The 18,461-nt window shown below is 37.8% G+C and overlaps 2 protein-coding genes across 4 annotated transcripts in view; one reads left to right on the top strand and one right to left on the bottom strand.

The window, feature by feature from the left end:
- Positions 1–4,157, bottom strand: LOC103133762 (receptor-interacting serine/threonine-protein kinase 3-like). 3 transcript variants are annotated; one of them, XM_007545653.2, is made up of 12 exons: positions 4,005–4,157; positions 3,652–3,836; positions 3,223–3,532; positions 2,990–3,138; positions 1,772–1,821; positions 1,425–1,586; positions 1,179–1,270; positions 1,006–1,069; positions 882–931; positions 538–586; positions 185–427; positions 1–106 (listed from the first exon to the last, which is right to left on the bottom strand). In XM_007545653.2, exons 2-12 carry the CDS (start codon positions 3,798–3,800, stop codon positions 96–98), a joined length of 1,329 nt encoding a protein of 442 aa, XP_007545715.1. In that variant the 5' UTR covers positions 3,801–3,836; positions 4,005–4,157; the 3' UTR covers positions 1–95. The 3 variants fall into 3 exon arrangements, with proteins under 3 accessions (XP_007545715.1, XP_007545714.1, XP_007545716.1); XM_007545652.2 differs by having other exon boundaries at positions 1,006–1,072; positions 4,005–4,155; XM_007545654.2 differs by having other exon boundaries at positions 1,006–1,072; positions 1,431–1,586; positions 4,005–4,150.
- A 3,547-nt stretch (positions 4,158–7,704) lies between these two features.
- The window catches only part of frmd4a (FERM domain containing 4A), a 113,763-nt gene continuing 103,006 nt past the window's right edge, over positions 7,705–18,461 (top strand). The window contains exon 1 of the mRNA XM_016668128.1: positions 7,705–8,553. Coding sequence (XP_016523614.1) covers positions 8,509–8,553 — 45 coding nt within the window. The 5' untranslated portion in view covers positions 7,705–8,508. The remainder of the gene's footprint in view (positions 8,554–18,461) is intronic.

The following is an 18,461-nucleotide window of genomic DNA, read 5'->3' as shown; positions in this document are numbered from 1 at the left end:
TAAAAAAAATCTTAGATTTATTTGCAGACTTTATACAATGAAAATGAGACCAAGAAAAAATGAAGAAAACCACACACATCTGATGCAGGAATGCCTCAACTGCCACCTGAGGAAAGAAAAGGGGAAAATAAAAACCTGAACAACATAAATAAAACCTTGCATGACTAATAGCAGAAAATCATACCATGACTGTTCAGAATATTTGGTTCACGCTGTTTCAAGGCATCATAGAACGCAACTTTCACCAGGTCTGATGCACGTAATGACTTGTAGAGCTCCCTCATTTTATCCTGGTTTGTTTTTCTTGCCTCAATTTCGGAGTAGGTTTCTTCATGGATCATCTTCATTTTAAAAAGATCCCTAGTAATTGCCATGACTTTGGTGTTTTTCTGTATTAAAGTATCCCTCATGTCATCAACAATCGTCACTGTGTGTAGTGTTTTGTTGCATGCAGGAAAAAAAACAAAACAAAACATGATCACCATCTCTTTATTTTTTCTGCTTTTTGACCCAGAAATTCACAAAAATGCTGCAGACCTTTTTCTTCTTCTGTTAAATCGTCAGTTCCAACTAAATTGGATGGTTGCTGAGAACAGAGAAAGCATGAATGTTGAGAGACTTACAAATCACTATGAGGACCATATATGTCCAATCATTTCACTATAGCTGAAAAAAAAAAGTGTTAATTAAACATAAGAATGAAATCTCTCTTTGGGTTTGACGACTTTCAGGCAAGGTGACCAAATACAATGATACTTGTAGAACAAAATTAGCAATTGATTTTGTTTTATGACAAAACAGCTTCAATTTGATATTCTTTTTTTTTGTTTTAATGTTTTCTCTTTCATTTCAAACTCACATTTAATAAATCTAGATAATACCTGTATTCTATCTGAGGGATGATCAACAACATCATTTTGCTCTTCATTTTCTGAAAGAGACAGAAAGAAATGCATATAATTTGTGGGTTGTAACACAGCCATGTAGAAGCATTGATCAATCCACCTGGAGTGGGCGAAGGAACCAAGTCTGCAGAATTTGCCTGAGAAAACTGGCTGCTACTTCCTGACTGCTGGAAAAGAGAAGTACAAATTATTTATCAGCTGCAAAAGAAGAACACACACTTGTAAACTTGCAGAACATATATTTTTTTAGAATAAATATTAAAACAAAATTACATTTTGTTCTAGTTTTGATAAAACTTTCTGAATGGCCGCACCAATTCCAGCCTTGTGAACTGAGAAAATCGGTTCAAGTTTTTGGACGATTCCTAAAAGAAAAACAAGTTTGCGTTTTCAGATGGTATGAGCTACCAAAAGAATCATGTAAATTATTAAACATTTACATAACTAATAGATTAACATAAAGATTTCAGTCCAATATGACAGAGTCAATGCACATTCTTGTTTCCATGACAAACCTACTGATACCATTAAAGTCAGGCCTGTCAGATGGATTTTGTTTCCAGCAACTTTCCATGAGCTCAATCACTTCTTTCTTCTTTTCTTCCTCTTCTTTCAGGCAAAGACTGACATCAGGTCGGTCTCCAGCTTCAATCCTATGTTTCACAAGACTGTCTGGCTTCCCTAAGTATTCAAAACAACAAAACTGCATTCACAGGGATAAATGTGGACATATATAGACATGTATGTGGAAATGGGCGTAAACTATGTTTGCAATTTGAAGTTTGATGCAAAGCAAATAGGTTATTGTAAGTTTGCCTAAGAAGGTTTTTAATTATGGGAAAAGATTAAAAGATAATCACTGGTACCTTCATAGGGTACATGACCGCTCAGGATGGACCAAAGAAGGATGCCGTAGCTGAGTGAAAAAGGGCAGATGTTCTAGATTACAACTTAGTTTTTATCTAAACACATCTGGAGAACCAAGAATAGAACATATGTTTGTTTTATTGTTGAACATGTTTTAATGGTAAATATGTTTTTCTACTTAAGCCATAGACATAAAATGTGTGCCATACAGCAGCTGTCAGAGTTCACACATTTTAAATTGCTAGGGTTTTGTAATATACACAGAAAAAACATCTAACTTTCTTAGCTTTGATAGGACAAAAATCCTGAACCATTCAACAACAAATATATTATGTTAGCAATTAAAAAAAAAGAATAAGATCAAATGTTAGGAAAGTCCTACTGGGACACCTAAGCTTTAATTGAAGTTGATGTGAACTCAATGGGAACTCAATAAAAATGAACACTAAAACAGAATCAAAATGAGTTTCAGCAAAATATTAGTTTATAGGTTAGCACAGGTGTACAATCAAATTACAGTAGTTTTTTTATGTCTGTCTGCTGAAAATACAACAGTTTTTTACATGCAACAAAGAGTATATGTTGCATTAAATTTAATTTTAATGGCAGGTGTACACTTACAAGTACACCTGAATGTTGGTATCGACCAAAGCAATTTAAACATGTAAAGACATCAAAGCAAATTTCCATAACTTATGTTGTTTTGAACAAAGTAGAACAGCAGCAGAAAACCACTGAACACATTAAAAATGCAAGTGGGAGAAAGCCAAGAACACAACTGAAATCTGTCAGCATAAAGTTGTTAGAATGATCTAATCAATCAGCTAATTTAAACGAAACTGACAATCTAACAACAGAAGGGGACAGCAAATTCATTAGATGAGTGTCCCAGATGTGAAGTCTGTTCGTGTGCAACACCTGGTCAGTGAATGTTTTTACTTTCCTCATACACATGCCTTGAACCCATGACAAAAAAATATTTTTCTACTAAGTAGCAAATAAATATTAGGAAGTCAATTGTCCCCTTTACTCAACATCATCTATGGGTTAATTTGTTTTGATTTCTTTCTGTGAATCAACTGGGTTGCTACCAATTTAATTTAATGTCAACGGTCTCATTAGATAGATATCTACTGAGAAAAAAAAGTGCTTCTGTGTCCAGTATTTCTTTCGCCATTTGTATGATTAATGTTGCTGTTGTTCAATGCTTTTCTTACCTGTAAACATCAAAAGAGCGAACTATTTTAGAGTTTAGAGCAAAACCTTCAGGTGGCATGTATTGTATTGTGCCTGGGGGATATCCTTCTGATTGTCCAGAACTGGACAAAACACTCATGGTTTCCCTGGAAAGACCAAAGTCGGCCAGCTGAGAAATGCAAAGGAAGAAAAACAATTAAGTTTAATTTCATATTTGCTGTAAACAAAGAACCTTGAAAGACTAGTATTTTACCTTGGCATTAAAGTTGTTATCCAGCAGAATGTTGCTTGGCTTTAGGTCGTGGTGAACAAAGTTCTTTGAATGGATGAATCGCATCCCTTTAGCCACTTGAAAGGCCAATCTCAGGGCCAGTGGCAGTGGTGGAGGGCCACTCAAGTCCTTCTGCAGGGTCTGAATACTTCCCCTTTCCATAAACTCCATGACCATTCCCTTTGGAAATTCTGGAAACTTATTTCCGTTGTAAATCCCAAAGACTGTCAGAACAAACTCAGAGGACATTTTTGCCAGACATTCAGCCTCCTTGTACAGTTCGTTAATGTTTCTGAAAGGAGAAACCTAAATCATCTAACAGTATATATAAAATGTTTAATGTCTCAGTTATCTACAAAAATGTACAAAATACAATACATATGACATAGAATTGCGATCAAATGGATATACCCTGGATTCCGAAGTAGCTTTATGGCAACAAAGCCTCTGTCTTTGTGCTTGACCTTATAGACAGTACCAAACCCCCCACTGCCAATCTCTATCCACTCTATGCTCTCATCGAGGTCCACATCACGACATATACTGCTATGCAGTGCCATCTCCTGTTGCACAAGGGTAGCTAGAAATCTCAGAGTCTATAAAAAAGAGTGAAGAGGATGTTTAAAGTCTTTTAAAAACAACTTTGGAAGTAACTGCCTCTTTCTAAAGTGAAAGCACTGCAAATATGCTGACTGTGGAAAAATGGAAGGAAGCATTTTCTTAAAAACATTGTGTTTCTTTGAAACAAAATAATTTCTACTTACTGTTTTTCTGCTCTAGTATATCCACATGAGTGAACTGCATGGAAATCTTAGAGAAAACAGACCGTACGCATTCTTGTTTCCTGTTTCATTTTTCATCTGTCGTCGAAGCTTGAGCTAAGGGGTGGGAACACTGAGAAAACATAACTCCTCCCTCCTGTGAGTCACTCTTCTGTAGGAAATGTGAGAAGATAATTCAACACTTGACATTAAAATTAGACACAAACAAGCTTTAAAACTTGTTTACTTATTTTAATTTGTGTGAGTAATTGAACCTGGACTATGAACTCCTTTGTCTGTACAATCATAGAGGGCATAAACACGGAGACAGCGCTCCCTCAGGCGACTGTAATTCTACCCAAACAGTGAGAGGAAGTTTATGGATTTCCTGAGTAGTTGGGGTGTTGAAAGGTTTTTGGGTTTTTTTTGTGTGTTTTTTATGGGAGGAAGTTTGTTCCGGAAGCCTTTGGCATAATGCAGCGACACATGTATGTCTGAAGACAAGTAACTTTACCACACCTTAAGTCTAAAGTGCAAGCTCAGTTTCCTCAAATCAAGCAAAGGTCTACTGCTACTAATATGAGAAAATGAAAATTCAAATCAGACAAACTCTGTTGGACCAAAAACTTGACAATGAAATCTCAGATTCCTTTGCATCAGAGGAATTCTGACACAAGATGGATAATATATATATATATATATATATATATATATATATATATATATATATATATTCTGACAATGACAACAGGAACTGTTTGATAAATTATATAGCTCACCATCCAGGATGCTATTATATTAAGTAAAAAGACAAAAAAAAATCAATCTGAGCTCTCAATTACATAATTGCATATCCAGGCAAAAATTAGCTTTTGCCCCCTTTCCTTTTGGTAGAGTTAGCACTGTATGAAAATATAGTGTTAATTCTCAGTATTCAGCCACGCCCTTAACTCCTCCCAACTCTAGCAGACTGACAACTGACCAGCTCTCTGTCTCACGGGTCCGAAAAGACTCTAATTCCGCAGATAAGAATTTAGAGAACTTTTGTTTAAGCTGGGCGCGGGAAAGATTCGTCTAAGCTCTGACTACCTTCATCCAGACGTTATGCCCCGCTTCAGTTCATGACCCAGACATCGGAGTAGCCCCGCCGATGTCTGAACTCATGAACCACATCGGTTAACGGTAGCTCCTTCCCTGTAATTAACGTGCACTTGGTAACCGGCTTAGATAATTTTAGTGACTAGGAATAAGTCCCAGGGACATTATTTATCTGAACTAAAGAACTTACGAAGCCACCCTAAGTTACTAGGACCATAAGCATTGATTTTACAATGATCAGAGAAATTAAATCTAGATGACTCAATTAATTTAACTGTCCACAACATCAAATTAGACTTTAGTAATTTTATTAGCAAGCTTAAGCAAGGGAAAATACATACAGCATCTCAATTGAAATTTAAGAAAATAAAACTTGAAAGATTTTCTAGAAATTAATCCTGCTTCTAACCCTACACTGTGTCTTAATCTAAATAGAGGCTTTGGGGGAGGCAGTATTACTCGAACCCAGATGCAGAGACGATCTTGGCAGCAGAAAACTTTAACGTCCATGGATGGAGTCCTGTCTTTGTCTTGGCAGAATCCTTTCATAAAATAAATGAATAAATCCAAAGTTGAACTGGTGAGAATCCTCAACGAACTCAGTTCTTAATCCACAAAAGATCTTTGTCTATTCCCCATGTCTACTGCAGCATCGTTGTAATCTTTTGGGTTGAGTGCAGGGCCGCAGTCGAGTCAGAATCCCGGGTTGTGGGTAAACGGATCTTGTTCCTTCCTTGGGCAGCGATCGGTCTCATCATCCCGGGGTATCAGCAAGCAACCCTCCCTTTGGTCTGCATATCCATCTGCTCAACTCGAACGCTGCGGAACGAAGAACCTCGATCCTCCTGTCTGGTGTCTTTTTATTCTTATCAGCAGCCACACACTTTCTTTCCTCATGGACGTTTTTGCTTGACGTCAACTGTTCTTTAGTTAGCCTCAGACTACAGATGAACTTTATTTCTCCTGAGCTGCACTTTCAGTTCCCTGTCTGAATTCTGCACCTGTTTCCTCCGTACTGACTGCTTGGACAGATGATCTAATATCCATCACCATCTTGGAGACATGATGTCTGTTCTAATGACCTAATGTCTTGGTCACCTCTGCTCTCCGTTCGGTTCCTCTTTTCCTGTTACATGACTCTCTTTCTGTCTGACTATGATTTTTTATGATTAAATAGAAAAAAGTAGAATTAAAGCAAAGTTTGCAGGACACTATAACAACACACACAACCAAATTATTTTTTTTACCGTCTGACTCTACTGTTGGGTCTTGATGTCACCTGTGTAATCAGTTTTAAAGATAACTTTATTCATTGTTATTATTAAACTAAAATCTCCAGCATGGGAAAGTGGGCTGAGCTCGACTTTTCTCGACAATAGTCACTCAATACTGGCCTTTGTTTTAATCCACCAATTACTGCAAAATCACATTATCTTCATCTGTGTGTAAGCCATTTCAGCTCTGTTCAATTCAATTTAATTCACTTCATGGAATTTCTATTGCACCATTTCACAACACATCTAGAAAATAAGAAACAAAAAATAAATCCAATCATACAGATAAACAATTACATGCATTCCAAAATTGTTCTAATTGCAATCAAGTTTAGTTTACTGTTCAAACTGGTTAAGAATCTTTGTATATATAAAGAAATCCAGTAAATTGCATCAATTCATTGATTTGCAGTGTCCATTCCTCCCCCTTGAACAGGTAGAAAGCTCCAGCAGAGCCTGGTTCAGTGCGAACAGCTTTCTGCCACCACCAACAAGTGTTTCAGATGACTGGGCATACACACAAAAAGAAATAATAATAAATGTCATTGTGTAATAATATGTCTGTTTAGAATGTCTTTTAATTAGTGTGCTTTGTAAGTCTTGATGTATCTGATGCATTTCATGTAATTTTATGTGTATATGTGTACGGGTTGTGTGTGTGTTAGCAATGCATGATACGTGAGATGCTGTTTTATGAATGGAAGCATTGAGGCACGTTGATGCAAAGGGTTCTTTGATCTTATATTTAAATTTAAATGAAAAGATGCTGGAGGCATTCTGTTCTATTCTAGGCAAGTTGTGAGGTTCAAATAGCTTCTTTAGAAATGCTGCATTGCTGACAGATATTGACATGTCCCTGATCAGTTTCATTTTAAAGGTGTTCTTTTTTTTTTTTGACTAGCAATAAAGCAAAATAAATAAATAAATAAATAACAGAAAGATTGAGTTGGGTTGTTTTACCAAATAGGCTAAACAGACCCAAACCTTTTCCTTTGCACGTCTCTATAGCTTTCTGCAAGCTGTTTTCTGTGCGGCCAATGTCAAGGATAACCTGAAAAAGGACAAAATGAAAGTGCAGCTTTGCATCCATAAAGCAGATTTTTGTTAACACAGCACTGTGAGGGTAAAATTAGCATGCCCAATCACAGGTGTAACACCCTCTATCTGAATGGGCTAATGAGTATTCCACTCACTGAGAACCGCCTTGTTCTCTCAGAAGGCGTCGATAGGCGCAGTCTGCTCCTGCTCTCTGCGTTTCTGTTTTCTCCCCTCCCTCTTCCCCACCCACCCTCGTTTACGCTCAGTTCAGCGTGGACCTCTCTCACCGGTGGCTGCTCGCATCGCAACATCTCTCTCCTCCTTTTTCCTTGTTCCCATCACACCTCTCCTCTGAAACTCTATTCTTTGCTCTTCTTGATCTGCTTCCCTTTTGTTCGTTTGCTGGTTGGCTCAAGCCAACGATGCATAAGACAGAGGATTGGTGAAAAAGGGGATCTCAGAGAGGAAAGCTGTGGAAAGCGTTTATATTCCCATCACAGGGAAGGAGAAGTGCTTTAGATTGGGGAGCATCACTGTTGCAAGGCAGGTTGAATCCTGCAGAGCAGCCAAGGACATTCCTGGGCAGGAGCAGGTAGGCAGATGAACCACGTGCAGGAGAGGAAGTGCTTTGTGTTGTGAGGACAGCAGACTGGAAACGAGAAGCAGACGGCAACAATTAGAAGGAGGGGAGCACTGAGTTAGAGGAGCCCCAGTCACAGGGGGTTGAGAAAGAGGGTGTGTGTGGTCCTCAGGGAGGTTTTTAAAAGTGAAAGAGGAGTGAAGGTGGGTCTACTCTGCCCTCAGATTAAACTGGAAGAAGGGGGATTGCTTTCCGGACAGTTCGAAGAGGCATAAGAAGACCAAGGGGTCACCAGCTCTCCAGAGACTGTGGGATTATAATCAGAGCAGAGAGACAGCTCCAACCGTGAGACTGAATAGTGGCGGGCTGGTTGAAAATCTTATTTTTTCTGGGAAAAGGAAGTCTTCTTCCAAAGTCAATACTCAAAAACGGAAGACTGAAGAAGGGTTGGAGGATTTCTCTAGGACATTAGTGACCATCATTCCCTTTCAGGACAAACCTCCAGGAGGATCCCATCATGGCTGTCCAACTCATCCCCGAATCAGCTGTGAGTTTACTCATGGTAAGTCTCAGAGCAGTATGGAGCACTGACTCTTTCCAGGATGTTTTCTGATGTCTTTAACAAAAAACATTAAGGTTGTTTCTGCAGCATCCAGCAGAATCTTTTCAAGCATTTAGAACCCATCCACCTTCCTCAACATTGTGTTTCTACACACCTAAGAAACTTTTCACTCATCAAGACTTTGTTTTTTTTTTTTGTTTTTTTTTTTACCTTAAATGACTTTCTGATCAGAAAGACTTGTGCTTGTGCATGCTTTACCAAATATTTATATTCCTAAAAGGACAGATTTCAGATTTAATAACACCTTTCATATGATTGGATCAAATTAGTCTCATATAGGAAAGGTAAATGTTACCCTTTAAACCTTACAAGAGGCAGCTTCCTCTGTGACAGGACCTAATTAATGTTCCTCTTGTCCAGATGAGAAGCATAACAATGGCAGAGTGGTTTTGCAGTACATCTTTTCTAGAGATTTGGCTTGGGTCAGTTGTATGATATCCCGTAATTTAAATGTAAAACCCGTGTGTAAAGAAAATTTGTACATGGAAGCATGTTTGGCTCTTCTTCATTCTATAATGTGGACATCCTGCGATCCCAGGGGGGAGTCACGCATCGCTGCTCTACCTGCTATTCCCACCTGTCAAGGCTGTCTGTTACTATGGCGATAGGCCATGCAGTCCATCCTGGGGTGAGACAACACAGTTAGGAGAAATGCAGGGGAAAAAAGTACATAAACACGATGGACAGGTCATTGGAGGAAAGATGAAAAGGAGAGTATCAGGGAGGGGGGCAAGAACAGAAAATAAAGAAATGGAAACAGGGTGCTTCAGAATCAAGAAAAGTGACAACTTACAAGAGATGCTGTCAGCATTTGGTTGCTTCCCATCAAAACTGGGTCTGCCTGAAGTGGTTTTGTTTTTTGTTGTTTTTTTTTTTTTTTTCAGCATGGAGATAAAAATGGGTTCAACTGACAGTTTGTTTCCCCTGAGAGCATTTTTACTCCTCCGCTGTGTACGTTTGGCATTAGTATGGGAGCTGCTCCCAAGCAAGTGCTCTTACTGTCATAGTTGACAGCCTTTAAATGCATCTCTGTCAAACCTGTTTCACAGCCATTGTTCCAGTCGAAACCCCTTCATTCAGAGCCATTCTGCATTGCACCAGCAGCCAGTAATCAGTGCTCTTCAGAGAGGACACCATTTGATCTTTTGGTATTTTCCTTGGAGAAGCTTTCTGATTCCCCTTCTTGGATTTTCACTGAACAGGGATCACATGCATAGTTTTAGCACTTAGTGATTTGTTTGCAAAAATCGGTGGCATTTGCTTTCACACTGACACGTTAGCTTGAACCCATCTTAATTATTAATGGGGGAGGGGGAATGCTAGCCAAGATTAACATTGATCATGCTTCCTGCCTCACTGTGCATTAATATTTCAAGTAAATACGTGATTACTGCACAGCAGTGATTGTAGAGCAGCAAAGATGGATAGATTGTGTGTTATAGATAACGTGATTATCTTTGAGATTCAAAAAAGTTTAGTTATTATTATCATTATTTGACAAGAGCCATAGTTTGCTCAGAACAGAGGAACCCTTATGCATAGCCAAGAATCAAAGACATTATTAATGTTAATGATAATAAGAAGAATTACGGCACAGTTATAAATAACAATAACAACAGTAAGGTTAAGCAAATATATGATTGGTTTTTCATTCAGTTAGTGTTCATATCTCAACTAATTTCACTGGTTATCAAAAGTCCAATCAGTTTTTTTAATGTTTCCAATACTAACAATTTCCTTGATACTGTCGAGTGGGAGATGAGATCAAGTATGAACCAGCAACATACACTCAGCGGGGATGATCTAAAGATAGAGAAAATGGCAAAAATGACAAATATATAAAACAAACTACGATTAATTTCTCATCTTCATGTTATTTGGAAATAGCTTGTGAAAAGATAGAGTTTCTCTCCTATAAAAATTTAAGCTTGTTTTATATCTAAAGTCTGTCTGATTCTCAGGTGAAGAGAAAGTAGTTGTTGTAATGGTCTAATTCAGTCTTTTGTTATCCAATTTGATTTAAGAGGGACATGGAAATGAATCAAGGGAAACCCAGAATGTCAAACTCAACAGGATACTTTGTCCAGTTCTAGAATCAGACTGCCCACACAAACATGGTGAATGAGTGTCTTGTAGTTCTGCCTTTGGTGTTCTTCTACCTCCACCTGTCTCAGCTGGAGACACAGTCGACTTTTCTGCTCTCGCAGCAGTTTTGCCAGAAACAAACCACTCTGAAACAACCAGCTGTCCTGGTTTGCCTTTATGCTGCTTTTCCGGTGGAGGTTTTTCATTTTGGATTCAGAACCGGGTTGTTAATGAACTAAAGTTGTGCTCAGAGTGGTATTGGATGCTTAAACACATGACTTGCTGATTTTATTTAACAATGCACACTTTAACCCAGTGTCTGGTGTAAATAGCAGTTCAATAGAAGTCTGACTTCCTGAAATGAGAGTTCAGTTTTGAGTCTTCATACCACACTGCGTATCTTCTCTCCAGGGTATAGCTATGCCCTGCAGAGGACTCATCAAGAGGTACTGACCAAATCACATGAAGTTGATACGTTACCTATTTTGAAATTACGTTTTGGCATGTTTGATGAGAATTAGGAGTAAATAACAGTAATGACTACTGACAAAAATCTGGAAAAAAAAAATGACATAAAATTTTCGGTGTGCCTAATCCGGGTTTTAACATGCACCATTAGCCACGATTTGAACATCGTAATTGAATTTTAATTAAAAGACATCAAAAATAGAAGCACATTTGCTGTCAGTGTTCTGTTTTGCCGCATGTTTCACTTCATTTTCTAATGATATTAATCTCTCTCGTCAGTGTTTTTGTTCTCCACATGCAGGGGGGAGCTGATCGATATTTATGTTGCATTTCTGTTACACTTGGCCTTGCACCCTATACGCTGACAGAAAGCAGGGTAAAGTAGAATCCTGACACACTCAGGGGCTAAGTGGATTATCTTCATAATGCTGAAGGCTGTCTGCTCTGAATACTGTGAGGGAACAGCGAGCTTTACAATTCCTACTTCTCATTCTAATTCCTACATTTGACAGATCCTCTAAGGTACATGACATCCATGCACATATGTGTAGCTACTCAGTTGTGAACTGCACCATCTTATGTGTGATTTCCATAGTCAACGTGGCGCTTTAGATGCATTTGAATATTAAAAAAAAAAACAGCTTTACATCTGTCTGTATGTTGTTGCCATGTCTCTTCATTGTTTTTCCTCATTCAATTACCCTGCTACTGAGCATGCAGACCAGATGACTCAGTGTGATCAAGCCAAGGGATTCAGCACTAATCAAATCACCTCTCTATGAAGCGATGGGTGTGTGTACATGTGACTTCATGCATACAGCATGTGTGCAAAAAAAAATGTAAATAAATAACAAGAACATCAAAACAGAAGGTCTAAACGGTGAAAAAATGTGTGAGAGAACACATGTGTGGAGCATTAAAATCCTGTTTTATAATTTTGATCTAATGCACTGTAAAGGAGCAGCCTGTGTACAAACAGAGGAGGACTGAGGAGGATGGGGGAGGGGTTTTCAGAATGAGATCATACTGAGATAATTGATTACTGCCCTGTAACAATGGCAAAGAAGGAACACTCAAACAGCATTTCATGTTTGTCTTTACATATAACAGAAATAATACGTCCTACTTTTGGTATGTTCAGCTGGAAAGGAATTAGTTTTTAGTGTTAAACTGATCATATTTTCAAGCCCAAAGAAAATGTTCTAAACCCACGTTCCTCACTGAAAACTGCTGGCACACTGAAACCTCACAGAATCCCCGATAATCTTCAGCTACTGATTTAAGAAGCTGCATATCTTGCATAGATTTCTGTCCTTTATGGGTGATTATTATGAAGTACAGGCACAGATGGCATTTCATTATTGCCATTTTGTTAAAAAATGATCCCTCTCAATCTGACGCTTTTGATTTTGGGACACTGTTGCTTCCCCCCACCCCACTTTTTTTTCTGTTTCTGATAAATTTGTCCAGTATTCAGTATGTGTATCTTTTATAAGAATCACATTATTGTATGCCCCCCACCCCCTATTTACACCCCCCGCCCCCCTCGCAAAAGCTGCAGTGTGCCTGCAGAACAGTCATGCTTGAGTGATGTTGGGAGCCAGTGTTGCTGATGTCAGCTAACTAAAACTGTGGAGTAGCTGCAGGAGAAAAAGAAACACTTATACGTTACAAAGAAAAGCCATTGAAATAATATGGCAGTGGTGGTTTTTGTTGAAATGAAAAAAAAAAAAAAAGCCCACAATGTGTTGTGTTTTGTTGAGTAAGGGTTAAATGTGTTGTACTGAAGGGGGCAACACTGCACAGCTTGTTGGGAATCAATATCTAGAACCTTTACAGCATGGCTCTCGACACTCAGGCTTAGTCCTGATGCAAATTATAGGCTTACATTGCACATCTATATTTTCTCCCATGAAAATAAAGTCACCAAAGATTATTTTGCGACATAAAAAATGCAAGGCAGGCACAGCCATACAAAAGAGATCAAACAGTGTTAGCAGTGAGATCAGGACTGCCATTTACATCTGGATCACATGTGACTGTCGTAGTTTTTATGGATGAGGATGGACACAGAAACATAAGCATTGCTCCTTATAAGTCAAAAACTAAATTGAATTATTTACTTTTAACTGTCTTTTTCACTTCTCACGTTCAAGAAAAGGTATTTGTAACAGCAATAACGGAGAACCTTTAAAAATGGTGAACGTAGCCAAGTAGCAAACACCATACATTTGAATTACATCAGTGCTTTGGGTTTTGTTTTAAGTGAATTTATTTTCTGATGACAGGTTCTGGACTGGAGTCCCGCCAAAAATGCGAGCTGGCATGTTTTGATGGATGGAATGTTTTTTTTTTGTTTTGTTTTGTTTTTTTTTTCCTAAATTACCTTGGATATTCCCAGAAGGGCAAAGGACCTCCAGAATTATCCACTGAGGTCTCATTATGTTATGTAGCTGCTGCTTGTTGGGGAACATTTTTATAAGTGGAGAATGTTAATAGGTAGAAAGGTTCACTGCAGTAGCAATTTATTTCACCTCTTTGGCAGTTTTCTAACCGTGCAAATTCTGATTGTGCTTAAATTAGCCTTTTTGAATAATGATGTAAAGTAATTTTCCATAGTTTACATACAGTAAGATGGAAGTAAATGAAGTTGTATGCCTCCAATAAATTAAATCTACTGAAATGAAGTTGCTCATAGTTATTTTGGTTCAATCAAAAGTAATAATCTTTCGACTATCCTAAAAGGAGCAATCAACCACATGACTGGTATTGTAGAGTCTTCTGCAAAAAATATGGCATTAGATCAAATAACATTTAGACCAATAAATATGGCATTATGTACTATGGCATTATCAGTTGTTAGTACTAGATAACTAACAATTTAGTTACTTTTACAATTATTTATTGCCTAAGATTTGTTTTTAGGTGAATGCGTGGGACAAAATGGCAACAATTTTGCCTTTCATGACTTCAAGAAAAGTAAATCACTGTTCAGTTGCATGTCTGATGTCTGATTTATCTTCCTCTATTGTTTTTGAGCCACATAATCTTCAAATTTGAGTTAAAACTGTGTCTGTATGTGGCTAAAGTAGCACAGCACAGTGTGATTTGTAAATGCAAGGCATCGCACTAACACACACAGACAACATTTTTATCTTACTTAAGTTTACGAAGCTTAAAATGTTATGAATATTAATTTATGTTAATTTCTTTAGCAAAATGTCGTGTTGAATATTTAGTTTAAGCGATTCACCATAATCTGATATTGATCAAACCCTTAATTTTTCCACTAATAGGATTTGAAAGCTGTCCCTGTTCACAGCTATTCATCAGACTGTCCAACAAGATAAAAGCAAAACTAAGAAATTCTGCTCTAGACTATATTTGGTTGTAACCTTTGTGTTTTAAATAAATTACCAATGTCATTTTTTTGTCTTATTTCTGTTTTTACTTTAATTTCTGTTTAGTTTCACCAAAGTTCAAATAAAATTTGAAGACTTGAAGGAGCAAGAGGAATGCCTGCATGTATTAATGAATAAATATTGGGTTGTGTGTGTTTGTGTGTGTGTGTGTGTGTGTGTGCGTGCGTGTGTGTGTGTGTGTTTGAGACTAAATCTTGCCCTTAAATCTTGTGTTTATACTGCAGTCTGTGTAAGGACTATTGATTGGCTGCAAAGGCGAAAGGGGTTTCAGTCCTAATTGACTTCATCAGAGCTCCTTCTGGCTTAGCTATGCTCTTTTGTGTGCAAAGAAGGTCTCAGGTGTGACTGTGTAAAGTGTTTGCAGTGTGTGTGTGTGTGTGTGTGTTTTGTGTAACCTCTCCTGCATGTTAATCTGTACTGCAGTCTCGCTGTAAGGTGTGACAGCATTTCTTATGGGCTTAAAGGCCATACAGATGTATGACAGCTTTGTTAGCTGTGCTCATTGTATGATCCAAAGACAAAAGTCAATGGAAACCACATTATTATGTCTCTGCATGAACACCCAGGCAGAGGCTCATCAGTCTGCTTGTGTGTCGTTTCCTGAAGTTCTCCATCTCAGCACTGTCCACTCTACAGATAATCTACACCTTGTAAATGTAATTTCTGCAGTGATACATGGCATTATTTTTTTTTCCATATACAGTATATGGACCAAAGTGTGTAAATGTTTTCAAACTATAATATGAATAATTTATTTATCTTTAGCAAATAAATAAACATGTAAATAATTTTCTTTTTCCTACATTTATTTCCCTCCCTGTTTATGTTTAAGTAACAAATCAGTAAAAGATATTTCAGATAGCTGCTTCCACTGAAGCAGTCTTATGGCATTTATCTGAAACCTGCCATATGAAGGTCAAGCTACTGTGGAAAAAAAAACAAAAAACAATCCTCTCACATTATTTTAGTTTAAGCAATTAGGGTAGCTCGGCTGACTCTAAGCCAACGAGTATGTCATGCTCCCGGAACAAAAGGTAAAATGTCTGGTGTAGGATTAGGCCTTTTTGGTTTCTTGACTTATCAACTTCATTCTAGTGTTATTAAGCTGAATGCATAAATAATTTACAAGCCAATGGCAGTGTCAGATTAGCAAGACGCCACCTGTCTTGTGTGCCAGGATGCAGGTTGATTGTAGAGGTGGAGGGGTGGCGGAGTGACACGAGAGACTAGAGGCGGGCACAGAGTGGTAGAACCACCAGGCGGTGTGATTGGCTCACCATCTGTCCCTGCGATGGAGCAGATGTCTGAGTAGAAAGACCCATCTCTGTTTGCTTCCAAGTTCAATCTATGTCCCGCCTCTGTTGCTGCGAATGGCACTGTGGACATTTAATGGTGTCCGTGTGCGTGCGAGTGCGTGTGTGTGTGTGTATGTGTGTGTGTCCGCAACAGCATTTGCGCATCTGACATTTCCCACTCTGGCTGACAGAGGTCCCAGTGGGGCTGATTGTCCTCTATGTTGACTCAGTACCCACCGAATAGGACCTTGACATAATGACGAGCTGTCTTGTTAACAGCTCCTAACAAGATAGGCATAGGCGGAGAAAAGCTGACAGGAGGATGGCCTTGCACATCATACATGCAAGGTTATTGGATGAAATCTTTGACAAGATCAAAGACTCCAGATTCAGTAACTTAAAAGTGATTTTCAGAAAACATCAGTCTCACAACTTCCCACTTCTGCAGCTCTTCCACAGACATGACTTTTTGTAAGAATCCCCTGAATATTGCTGATAGCTGCAGGTTGAAATTCTAATATTTTGAGTTTGCAAAAATTAGACTAGAAACTAGAATACAAATTCTCAGTTACACAAGAATACAATTAGACAAGAAATGATCAAAGTGAGAAAGCAAGGCAATTTAATAAAAGAAAAATTGTTATAATAAGAAATAAGGAACTAAGAAAAGCAAATGTGCCATGAAAAAAATCCATAATAAAAGTAAAATAGTGGTTCATTATGATGACCATATACTTGTAAAGAAAGTATTCATAATGTAATGGTTATCATCCTATTTAGACCATTTTATACCCAGAGATCTTCCTTCTGTATCTCACTATAATGTTCTCTTCCCATGATGCAATCTGTTATCAGGAACACAAATTCCTCTTGCACCAAAACACTCGAATGCCGTGATGCTGCCACCGTTGTACTTCGCGGTTTTGATCATGTTTGTCATTCCTAAAACAGTTCCACAGGTATGTGAGTATGTCCGTTTAGAGTGGATAATAGCATTTGACATGCTTGTTTCATTTTACTTCTCCAAAAACAAAACGAAGCGTAATTATAACTAAAACAAAAACATATCGTACAAAAATGTCTTTTGTTTTAGGCGGTTTGAAAAGGAGAGAGGCGTATACGTTTTCCCACATTAAGTCTCATTTGAAATGTAATCTTCATATTAAAACCAGAACTGGAAACAGAGGCAAATTTCAGTCCACATAGATGAAAGAGCTTTCTTTTTAGCTTCTCACCATCACTGAAATAATGGAGTCCTTGATTACCACGGCAACAGCCCTCCTAAATCAAAGCTTTTTGAAGCTTAGCTTGTTTTTTGTCTACTTAACATCTGGACTTGTACTGGTAAAGCCCAAGCTCTACACACACAGAGGTTTACATACCCTGTTTGTAGACATGAACGTCATTTTGGGATTGTGATGATTTATTTGAACCATTTTTATTGCAGGATTTGTTTATTATAAAGACAAATTACTTCAATTGTTTTCATAGCAAATTCAAAATTATACATACAAGCTTGAGTTTTGGCACGTTCACCTCTCTCACAACCCACTTAAATGCCAGTAGCCAAAAAATAATAATAATAATAAAAAGGCAATGGAGGGACTATGCTTTGAAGTTTCCTGGTCAATAACAGGAAACTTTCTGAAAACTGTCAAATATCCAGCCAGATGTACACCTGAACTTTATTTTTAATAATGGGTAGAAGAATTGATATGGGTTTTGTATTTTTTTAAATGAAAGTCAATATTTCTATAAGTTCTTGGTGACTAAAATTGAGAAAGAATAATGGTTATATTGCAAAGATAACGTATTTCACACAATATATAAAATATCACAACATACTATAATTTTCCATATGTCCAAATTACAAGGAGAGATATCGGTAAAATGTTTCTTGTTTCACTCATTTGTGAACCACTAGAGGGCACTAGAGACTGCTGATGTTTTTTTTTTGTTTGGTTGGTTTTTTTAAGCAAGCTGTTTTCCCCTTTGGGATGCACCATCATTTGTGTGAGAGTCACCAAATCCCGAAGGCATAGAGTATAGAATGATTTATTGAGATGGTTTTAGCATAATTGCTCAAATGTGCAAACACTGCAGTTGTGAATAGATGAGAGGGGTGAAGGAGCTGCAGTGGGATGCATGAGTCTGTTTAAATCAGGGGTGTCAAACTCAATTTCACCGAGGGCCACTGCAGCATATTGGCCACCCTCAACGGGCCACATTGACGGTACAAATCAGGAGTGCATCCCTGCTAAAACACACCCCAGACAAAAGGTTGACTTCCCTCATTCAGTTCTGTAGAGGATTATAATGAGTCAATGGTCCAGGTGTATTAGAGAAGGAATCCAACTAAAGTTTCAGATAGTAGCTCTGGAAAACTAGATTTGGGCACCTCTAGCATAAATGTATAAAAATACAATGTTAAAAATAAATTAAACACCACCTCATATTGTTAAATAACTGATTTTATGTATTGAAGTTTTAAATATTACATTTGAGTTTCCATGGATGTAAAATTACTGCTCAGTTTAAAAATTACAATATTTAAATCAATATTTAAATAATAAAAACA

The sequence above is a fragment of the Poecilia formosa genome, unplaced genomic scaffold, assembly GCF_000485575.1.
Source record: "Poecilia formosa unplaced genomic scaffold, Poecilia_formosa-5.1.2 Scaffold13, whole genome shotgun sequence".
Lineage (NCBI taxonomy): Eukaryota > Metazoa > Chordata > Actinopteri > Cyprinodontiformes > Poeciliidae > Poecilia > Poecilia formosa.
This window is presented reverse-complemented; position numbering and strand designations above follow the sequence as displayed.

Bases quoted from the DNA above. Each gene is read 5' to 3' on its own strand.
- LOC103133762 (XM_007545652.2), bottom strand. From the start codon at position 3,800: ATGGCACTGCATAGCAGTATATGTCGTGATGTGGACCTCGATGAGAGC. The intron at 3,139-3,222 runs GTAAAATACTAG...TGCATTTCTCAG, and splicing joins ATAACAACTTTAATGCCAAG to CTGGCCGACTTTGGTCTTTC. The intron at 1,822-2,989 runs GTAAGAAAAGCA...TTTTTCACTCAG, and splicing joins CGCTCTTTTGATGTTTACAG to CTACGGCATCCTTCTTTGGT.